The 10,000-nt window shown below is 56.0% G+C and overlaps 4 protein-coding genes across 4 annotated transcripts; all 4 read left to right on the top strand.

Annotated features, from left to right (window-relative positions):
• Window positions 1-672: 672 nt before the first annotated feature.
• On the top strand, window positions 673-1,098 carry LMXM_29_0040 (conserved hypothetical protein; the record flags this gene model as incomplete). The annotated part of the gene is made up of 1 exon (XM_003877102.1): window positions 673-1,098. One exon carries the CDS (start codon window positions 673-675, stop codon window positions 1,096-1,098), a length of 426 nt encoding a protein of 141 aa, XP_003877151.1.
• Window positions 1,099-2,124: 1,026 nt separating this feature from the next.
• Window positions 2,125-2,841, top strand: LMXM_29_0030 (conserved hypothetical protein; the record flags this gene model as incomplete). Its single annotated transcript, XM_003877101.1, has 1 exon — window positions 2,125-2,841. The coding sequence occupies one exon, from the start codon at window positions 2,125-2,127 to the stop codon at window positions 2,839-2,841; it is 717 nt and encodes a 238-aa protein (XP_003877150.1).
• Window positions 2,842-3,614: 773 nt separating this feature from the next.
• On the top strand, window positions 3,615-4,352 carry LMXM_29_0020 (putative cyclophilin; the record flags this gene model as incomplete). The annotated part of the gene is made up of 1 exon (XM_003877100.1): window positions 3,615-4,352. The coding sequence occupies one exon, from the start codon at window positions 3,615-3,617 to the stop codon at window positions 4,350-4,352; it is 738 nt and encodes a 245-aa protein (XP_003877149.1).
• A 734-nt stretch (window positions 4,353-5,086) lies between these two features.
• LMXM_29_0010 (conserved hypothetical protein) lies at window positions 5,087-6,364 on the top strand (the record flags this gene model as incomplete). The annotated part of the gene is made up of 1 exon (XM_003877099.1): window positions 5,087-6,364. The coding sequence occupies one exon, from the start codon at window positions 5,087-5,089 to the stop codon at window positions 6,362-6,364; it is 1,278 nt and encodes a 425-aa protein (XP_003877148.1).
• Between the last annotated feature and the right edge of the window lie 3,636 nt (window positions 6,365-10,000).

Here is a 10,000-nt window from a genome sequence, read left to right as displayed (position 1 = left end):
GCGCATCACCAAGCCGTGGGGAATAGAACAGGGACTGGGGTGGGGGAGTGGAGTGTCAAAAGGAAGCACCGCAACCTCACACCCGTTGCTTTTTCACAACGGGGGCTGGGCACGGGTCCGCGGCCCATTTCTCGCACGTGTTTCCCTCACCCTATGTTTCTTTTGCGTGCGCCTGTGCACGCATCTGCATCCCCATCTTCCACACCGGAAAAATGATGTTGGTGACCGTGGCGGCGCCGTACATTCAATGCTGGTCACACTCTTTCCCCTCCATCTCGTACTCCCTCCTTTCTTTTGTGCCTTCCCCCTCTCTCCATCTCTTCGTTTACAGGTTGTGCTGTGTTGCCTTCATGCCATTGGCAGCGCACTTCCCGCTCATTCCACGTACACTCACTCACCCAACCAAACACAGCGGCTTTTCCCTACTGCTTCACTTGTTGGTCTTCGATTTTTCTCCCTTCCCTCTTCATCACCCTTTGCCCTGTCCTGTTTTTCCTGCGCAGTCGATACGAAGGCAGCTCCCCTCACGGGCTCGACTCTGTCAAAAGCGTGGTCACCCGCCTATCCTCGCATTCAATAAGTGGTACCACAGACGTGAAGACAGTGCTCCGCGTGTTCATCCTTTCTTTCTGTGTGTAGTACCATCACGAACGTGGTGTCCTTCTGCTCAGCATGAACTTCCGCAATCCACACCTGTCACCGATTGTGGCTGGCATCTTATACGGGCTGTCTCTCATCCTCTTCATCGATGGCATCGTTCTTGCCCAGCAGGAGCCCAACAAAGCGAATCGTTTCTCCTTTTTGCACTGTGTCCCCGCCATCTTCTCCACTGTGGGTCTCCTTCTTCTCCATCTTGTGTCCCCGTCTGAGGTAAAGGAGGGCGATGGGCGCGGCCGCATGTTGCTCTTCATGTCATGGCTTACTATGATTGGGTCTAGCGTTGGCGCCCTCGTCGTTCTCTTCTTCTGCTATACAGGCAAGCAGACACGCACTCGCACCATGCCAGGAGTGTCGGTCCTACTGTACACGTGCACAGCGCCCATCATCACGTCTATGCTGTGGTGGGGCCGCCGCGTAGTCGACGTTGGCGAATGGTGATAGACGCGAGAACAACCATGAAAACCCGCGCTGTGCCACAAGCTCCGTGACGGGATAGGTTGGAGTCCGCCGACACACATACCCAGCCACATCGGAGGTGCTTCACGAAGCGGTAGGGCTACGTGTCGGTTTTTCTCACTCATTTCTCTAGCGCCGAAAAAACGGGGTTGCCCAAGCGTACGCTGGCCTCCCAGACTCGCCCGCAGGCCCTCTCACTTTCTTTCTGCATGTGCCTGCTTGTGTATCCGTGCGAATCTCGCTGCGAATAGGCGGTTGCTGCACAACGAACGAAAAGCTGTCACAGTCCTCTTTAGCTGTGGTGCTCCGCCGAATGACAGACGGCGCTCATCTCCCTTTGTGGGCTTGCTATTGGCGCCCGCGCCGATTTTTTCGCTCAAGCTTGTCGTCTGCGGTTCTTTTACCTTTTCCTCGTTGCTTGCGTGCTTCGTGTTTTCCCTCCGACTGTGTGTCTGTGTATGGAAGCGTGTATGCTACTCTGTATGCTCCCCTTGTGAAGCTCCGTGGGCGTCTGCTGCTGCATCTCCGTCTGTTCTCCTCCACGGAGCGGAGGTAGAAGCGAAGACGGTAAAGGAAGCGCAAGCGGCGCTGAGCGTGTGACAGTCCTTCTCCCTCCTCTCTCCTCCTTCCCCCATGCGGCTTCCCGCCTGCGCACGGACCCTCCAGGGTTTCCCGGCGCACACCTTCTATATGACGCATCGCACACAAGTTCCAAGGTGGGCCTTTCGTTTTCTTCCTCCCTTCTCTTTGCTTCTTTACCTTCACCACCACACTCATTCTTTGCTCCCTCTCTCTCTGCAGGCGCGTATTGGCGCCTTCCTTCCGCACTTGTGTCTCGCATCTCCATCTGTGACCCTCCACCCCCTTGTGTCACGAGGGAAGGCCCTGTACGGTACTGGCGGAGGAGACGCTACTGGAAGCGCTAGAGCCCTCTCTCTTTTTTCTGACGACGCCAACGAAAAGGAGTCTCGAGCGACATTGAAACCCCTCCTCCACCCCCAAACGGCGATGCGGCGTCTGCAGCGGCGCATTCTCAGCGCACGCACGCCGGTGCGTTTATTTGACAGTGATGAGCGCTTCGGCAAGGAGCTTGGCTTTGGACACAAGATGCGCGATATCCCAGTGCTGACCGGAAACCCGCGTCCAGTAGCTCGAGAAGAGTCGTGGCGGTGCGCGTACAAGCTGAGTGACCGTATGGAGTTCGTGGTGCGTGACATCCTCACAAAGAACAAGTGGAGCCCCTTGGAGGTGGATCGAGAGCTGGCACACATATTTGAGCGCAAGGAGGTCGGCAGTCGCTCCTCTCTCAACACCTGGTCGACCGTGGAGGAGTTCCAGCGAACACCATGGTACCGTCGCTATAAGCCGACGGATGACACAGCGGCCAAGTTCATCTCGTACGAGGCGATGAAGCTCCTCGAGAGTGCCTTGATTCCGCCTTCGCTACGCACGGACCCGTATGCTCACCTGCGCAAGAGGCATATGGAGGACAACTGGATGAATGACAAGTTCTCCGAGGACACGGCCAGGTATATTACGCGAGAGCGGCTGGCGCAGTACACGAAAGGGATGCCACAGTACGGTCAAATGAGCCGCCGTAAGTACATGGACTTCGAGAAGAAGTTTAGGAATATGCACGGCTCCAACATGCATGTGAATGAGATGTACTCCGCCTGGCTGAATTCGCTCGATGCCAAGAATGGCGAAAAGAGGCGAGACGAATGAGAGACGAGAGCGCGTGCGGCGAAGAGGGGGGGGGCGGTGTGAAACGAAAAAAAAGGAATGGACGCGCGCTGCTCTCATGGAGCTGGCGCACTTCCGGAGCGACGCCGTCGTACTCCTCTTCTCTCCGCTTCCGCTGCCGATGTGCGTATGTGAGTGCCACTGGCGTACACACATTGGCAGGCACACAAAGAGACCAAGCACGAAACGTGCCCTGATGAGGTTGATGTCCCACGTTATTAGTTGATTCGAGACGTCAGATGTGGCGTCTTGTGGTGGTGACTGTCAAGTGTCCTCGTGCCGCGCTCTTTTAAGGCGCGAAGAGCGTTGCGCTTCCCATCTTTCTCTCTCGTCCGCACCTTGACGAGTTTCATTCTTGCACGTGAGGTTTTTGCGTCAGGCTCGCCTACAACGGAGAGAGACAAAAAAACAACGAACAAGTAGAGAACCCCGCGGATAAAATCTGAGCGGCCACAGCCGTGGCGAGATCGCCGTGGGCGCGGATGCTTGAGTCCTTCTCTACTCGTGCCTTCTCTTCCTCCTCCTCTTTTTCAACTTTGCCATTGTTTCTCTATGTCGCGCTGGCTCCTTCCCTTCGTTGCCCTCTGCTGTGGGCGATCACCTTTCGATGGCCGCGTACATTCGTGAGGGTGCGTGCTCGATGTGCGCCTCTCCACACACGCACACACGCTTTTCCCCTTCTTCACTGGCACAGCTCCGCCTTCTTCTTTTGTCCTCTGCTACCTGAAACACACCGGAATTCAGTCTCAAGCTGCATGCCTTTCCGGATGCTGAAGCCGCGGAGGGACGCTCCGCAGGCGTTGCCAACACTGCAATCGCGTGAGCAGTTGTACAACAGCATCGAGGAGCGTCGCCTGAAGGAGTGGGAGAACTACCAAAAGGCTCACCGCTTCATGGAGGAGGCGCGCACAAATCGTATTTTCCTTGACATTGGCATCGGAGATGCATTGGCGGGAAGACTCGTCGTGGAGCTTTTCGAGGATGTCGTGCCCGAAACCACTGCACGCTTTCACCGCCTCGTTACCGGCGAAGGCGGCATTCACGACGCAACTGGCGTCAAGCTGGATTACCTCTACACCCCTCTGGAGCTGATTGACCGCCAGCACGGCTACGCGCGCTTCGGCGATCTTTTGGCGTATGGCGTGCGTCTTGAGCCTCTGCGACAGGAGACGTTCAAGGTGCGCCACACCAGCAGCGGACTGCTCACGATGACGTCTTACGGGCCAAATCTGTGCAACACGTCTTTTGGCATCACTCTCGCCGCTGCGCCCTCTCTTGACTTCAAGCAGGTAGCGTTCGGCAAGGTAGTGGACGGGCTGCATCTGCTGGAGAAGCTAGAGTCACTCCCGCTGGACCAGGTGGGTCGCCCTCTAACACCAGTCATGATTGCGATCTGTGGAACCCTTACGGGAGAGCGTCCTCCAGGCAAGTGGGCCTCGCCCCAAGACAGGACGGGCTGCGACGAGACTCTTGGGTACGAAGCCATCGATTGATGAGGTGCAGTCAAGAGTCAAGCGCCTCTTTTGCATTTCGAGAGCTGCACAGGCACTGCTCGCCCACCCCCTTGTCGGGGTTCTCCTGCGTCTCCTTCTCCCTTCCCCTTCTCCTTGAATCACTGGAACGATGTTCTGTATTTCTGCATGACGCGGCACAGTCGCAAAAAGGAAACGAAGACAGCGAAAATACACACACGACGAAAGCAGCAGCCTCCTCCTCACCGCTCGCGCGCGTGACCGTGCACAATTCACCGTCGCCACCACCTGCGGCCTCCCCCCTGCTATGTTATCCTTGCCTGGGCGGAGAAAGGCAGAACGGCGACACAGGTGCGCGCACCCACTCACCCACAAGCGGTTTAGTAGTATCACATGGTCTGCAATGGCGTAAAAAGTCGAACTCCTCTATGGTGTCCTCTGACTGACCTTTGGGTGCTCTCCGTTCCACTGTTTCCTTTCTTGTTTCAGGGTGCCGCTCGATCTATTCCTTGCAGCGATCCGTGCATAACACCACCGTGGTTCTCTCTCGTTTCTCCTTTCGCAACTCACTCAGTCTGAGGTTCGGTGGTGTCCCCTCTCCCCCAGAAACTCCGCACATACATCCACCCACACTGACAGAGCCTCTCGATAGAGGACAGGGGGGGTGCTGACTCGTCGCCTGGTGCTGCCAATACGTCTTGCATCGTTGCGTGCCCCCCTCCCCTCTGTGCTCGTGGAGTTCATGCGCACCCCTCATGACAGGGGGTCACTCTGAGAGTCGGGCGGCTGCGCCTCTACTGTCCCGCGTGCCATTTTTGTCCAAGTTGAAGTTTCTCTGCCTTCATGTGTTTTGCGTGCTTGTCGTAGACCCCGTGCTGCGGCTGACAAGCTTCTTCAGTCGTGCCCAGGTTGCGACAGAGGCAATGGCTGCGCACGGCTCTCTTCATGCGAAGTCGTTCTTTATGCTGGATAGACTGGACAAGGTGCCGTACGCGGATCCTCCGTACACTGGGCATGTCGGCACCATCCTCTGCGCTTTCCGTCCCCACCGGCACATTCCGTATCTGCGCGTGATCCACCCCAGCGCGGACGGCAACCCGATGTACTTGGACTGGCTGCTCACAGATTCGCGCCATGCTAAAGGAGTTTTCCTCATAATCCCTGGACTCGCTTCGTGGTCGGGTACCAACTACATCGAGCACTTCGTGTGGTTCGCCTTTACCCACCACTTTCATTGCGGCGTCTTTAACTCGCGCGGAATGGGTAACACGCCCATCGAGACACCGCGGCTCATGTCCGGCAAGTGGACAGACGACTTGCGCGCCGTTTTGCGCGACGGGCCGTTCTCGCGTGCCGCCATTGAAAAACGCTGTGGCGCTGGTATCCCTATTATCGGTGTCGGTTTTAGCCTGGGTGGCGTGATTCTCTCCAAGTACGTTGGCGAGGAGTGCCTTGCGGGGCGCGATCTAGTCATGGATGCGGTAATGGTCGTGAACTCCCCTCTCGACTGCCTCGACTCCACCGCCCTCATGAGTCAAGGCATCAGCAAAGTCCTTTATCAGCCAAGCATGACAGGGGGCCTGACGGCGTATGCTCGGCGACACGCCAAAGTGCTGAAGGATCTCCCCGGGCTTTCCCCGGATGTGCGCGCCGCCTTTGCTTCGGGGTGCCTGGAGAAGGTCCTAGCGCAGGTGAAGACTGTGCGCGACTTTGACCGCTTCATCACTGCCCCGACACTGGGATTTGCGACACCGGAGGACTACTATCATCACATCTCCCCGATTGAGTGGTTGCCGCACTTTTCTGTACCTGTCCTGTGCATCAGCGCCGCCGACGACCCGGTGTCAGGAGAGCCGCCCATGGCGAATTTGGCTAACACCATGCAGTCCAACCCTAACGTGGCGCTGCTCGTCATTCCGCACGGCGGCCACCTCGGCTACATTCGCAGCGTATGGGACGAGTGGCTCGGAACGGAGACGGTGATGGAGAAAATCATCTACGAGGTGGCGGCTGCCATCACGCCAAGGCACTAACGCGGTAAACGCGATCTTTTCCTACTTTTTGTCTCCTTTTTTTTCTGTATGTTCGCCGGAGGAGGTCGTCGCCGAGTGCGGAATCGTCGTGTTATCGGTGAGGCCTCATGGTGGGATTGAATACACATTGACATCTCGTATTCGATCCGCTTTTGGGTATGCGTGCATGTCCAAGCTTCTCTGGTTTGACGCAGACAAACTCCTACCAAAACACACGCCTTTTTTGTAACGAAAGGAGAGCATCGTGTTGTGAGGAGCACCTCTGCCTTGCCTTGCTCTTTATGTGTTTCTTTCTTTCCTTTTCCCTCGCCTTCTTCACGTGCACCCGCCTTGATGTGCGGATCATTTGCTTGGTTTATGTGCTCTCCGGCTGTACGACTAGCTAGTCCGTCTAGACCTCCATGACCTCCTCAAAAGCAACACAAAAGGTAATTTACCCCCTCAAGACGGGGAGTAAGAGGCCGAGTCGGCAGAGAGCAAAGCACCACAAATGGGACCTCGGTGACTGCTCCCTCTCTCTCCATTTTTTTCACGCTGATCTTGTGTCCTTGCCAATTTCTCGTCTTGTGATAGCAGTACGAAGCTCTTGTAGCAGAGCTGCTTGAGCTGGGAGGGGGGGGGGTGTCCAAGCTTCCCCTGCTCTCTCTTGCGCATAATTGATGCTCTCCCTGACGCCTGATGCAAGAGCATCTGTTGCAGTCGTGCCCGCGAGATGATGCCGTGGTCTCTCCTTGTCAGGTGCATTCTTCTCCTTTCTTCTTCGCCTTTCTGCTTTGTCACTTGTGTGTGCCGGCTGCAAACTACACTCGCTCGAGCCTGCATACGCCCACACGTCTTTTCCTGCTGCAGATTAAGCTTCCAAACAGTCTTCCTCACACGCTGTCCGCTGTCCTCTCTCTGGCACGCATTACCTTTCTGCACCCCACCTCCCCACAAAGCAGAACTATCCGGACCCCGTCTTCATCACGATCGACAAACATGGCCTCCAAGTTCTTCCTTGCTGTTACTCTTCTGCTGGCGATCGCCATGCTCGCGTCTGCTCAGAGTTGCGCACCCAACTACACGCCAGTGAATGGTGTGTGCGTGCTGAACTGCCAGGCAGCACACTGCGATATCTGCGACCCCCACGACACAACCCACACCGCTTGCGCCACATGCTCCTTTGGCTACCTTCTCACCCCCTCCAAGACCTGCACGCCGGCGTGCTCCATCGCCAATTGTGTGACATGCTCTTCTTCTGGCAACAACGCGTGCCAGGAGTGCGCGCCGGGCTACCTCCGCACCGCCAAGGGTCTGTGCAGACGTTCAGGCAACTCGGCCAGCACGGTCGCCTCTGTCGCCGTGGCCAGCACAATCTTGGCAGCCTCCTTGTTTGCTATCGCGGCTTAAGGGGTTTCTGCTCACTCACGTTTTTTTTTTCGCTCCGCTTTCCTAATTTCCTTCCTCCCATTCTCTCTACTGTTTGTTTTTTCGGATTTCCGCTCAGTGAGGACTGCGGCACCCTGATTGTCGACAGGTGACGCAGCGCCACAAGCGCCGACCGGCTCCTGCTTTGATGTTGCATTGTGTCACGCGTATGCGCTTGTGCATGTATTCGTGTGGGCGCAGCTCCCGTATTGCTTCACTTCTTGCATGCTCATTCTGCCGTCGTTGCTTCCCGTTCGCTTCTCTACCCCTTCGGACTTTCATGATGGAGGCTGAGCCTCCACCCTGGTGCCATGCCACACCCACAGGCACAGACTCGCCGCCACACATATGTGATGAGGTGAGGTGTGTCGTGAGGGGCTGCTGCCCTCGACGTGCGCTTTGGCACGTGACTGCTTTCGTGTCCCGTCTACTTTGCGTCCGGATGCCTCGTCGTGGTCGCGACTACTGCATAGGGGTCGTAGAAGCTGTGATGAGCGGGGGCTACACGGTAGCCGGCATGCACGACCTTTTCATTCTGCGCGCAGTGTCCGCCGCCACCTGCACGCCAGCGCACACCTGCGCGACAGCGTCGGTGTGACGCAGCAGACGCGCCCGCTTGAGTGGGTAAAAGGCCGTGGCCGCTGTTTTCTTTCGTTTTTTTTCTCTATCCATTTGCAGACGCATTCAAAAAGCCACTCGTTAACGCCCAGTGGACTTCAGACTAAAGGCTTGGTTATTGCGCATTTTTCTAGTTCTCTGTTTTCATTGCTTCACCTTCCCCTTGGCTGAGGAAACAGCGCATCCTCTGGTGGATGTGTGCGGAGCCCAACCATGTCTTCATCCCCACCTCCTTTCTCGCCACAACAGCGGAGCCATCAGGCTAGCATCGATGTGCACAGCGAAGAAGCCCCCGAAACCCGTTATAGAAAGGAGAGAAGCTGATTGCCCTTACAAAACAAAGACTCTCCCTTTTTCCACTACTTCTTCCCCCCTCCCACTATGGCATCACCTTCGACGTCTTTTACCCTTCCTCTTTTGGTCTTGACCCTCTCAGACCCCATCTCTATACTTTGTGTCCCTCTTTCCCCATTTCTTCCCCACCCCCAGCCTAACATCTTTTGTTTCTATCATTGTGTAACAGACTGACCGTGTTGACACTGCCTGTTCAACAAATGACTACATAGCAAGACGTGACGTCGGCAAGAGAGAGAGCGTGGGCTGAGGGAGGAGGGGCGGCTGGGCAAAAGATGAAGGGATGACGGTATTTGTGACTCCTTTCTTTCGCTTTTTGGTTGATTTCTCCATTTAGAGACGGGAGGATGAAAAAACGAGAGAGTGTCGCATTTTAGGCTGTTCTTTTTTATCCCTTCCCTGACCTGCTTCCCATGTGCATAGCAGTTTGAAGTATAAAAGGCGAAAATCAAGGTGAACCGATACGTGTGCAACCGGAAGACGACTGAGAAACATCCGCGTACGCTTCCATGGCACTGCAGCGCTCTCATCTTTTTTCGAGATCGTGCCATCGTGTGCGTGGGGCGCAATCCTCGTTTCTCCGCCGGTATCAATGACTCGGCCGGCCACCTCGTTCCATCTACACCCACTTCCCTTCGTGCACGCTACTTGTGGACGGTGCATGCACCATAGAAAGAGAAACGCCATCAAGTCTGCGGTGGCCGCGTCGCTGTGACCGCCCTCCGTTGCTATCACCCCAGTAAAATACCCTACTTCATCCCACTATCTTCCTCTCGCCATCTGCTTTTTCCTCTCCCTTCTCCCTTGCGATCTTTCACGCGCCAGCACGGCTTTCTAGGATATACTTTCAGGCCATGCACGAAGTGCGGCGACGTGCTCCAATTCGCTCTTCTCTCAGCGATTCCAGCACACGTAGCCCCTCTTGTCGGCTACGGTACGTGTACGTGTACGGGTGAGGGTGAGGGTGAGGGTGTTGTTGTGACTTGGTGTGTGTGGTCTATTAAAGGTTGTTGTGTGCGTGTGTTATGGTACGGGGGAGGGTACGGGTTAGGGTTAGGGTTAGGGTTAGGGTTAGGGTTAGGGTTAGGGTTAGGGTTAGGGTTAGGGTTAGGGTTAGGGTTAGGGTTAGGGTTAGGGTTAGGGTTAGGGTTAGGGTTAGGGTTAGGGTTAGGGTTAGGGTTAGGGTTAGGGTTAGGGTTAGGGTTAGGGTTAGGGTTAGGGTTAGGGTTAGGGTTAGGGTTAGGGTTAGGGTTAGGG

Source organism: Leishmania mexicana, chromosome 29, assembly GCF_000234665.1.
Source record: "Leishmania mexicana MHOM/GT/2001/U1103 complete genome, chromosome 29".
In the NCBI taxonomy this organism is placed as follows: domain Eukaryota; phylum Euglenozoa; class Kinetoplastea; order Trypanosomatida; family Trypanosomatidae; genus Leishmania; species Leishmania mexicana.
The sequence above is the reverse complement of the archived record's forward strand: the minus strand, read 5'-3'. Positions and strand labels throughout refer to the sequence as shown.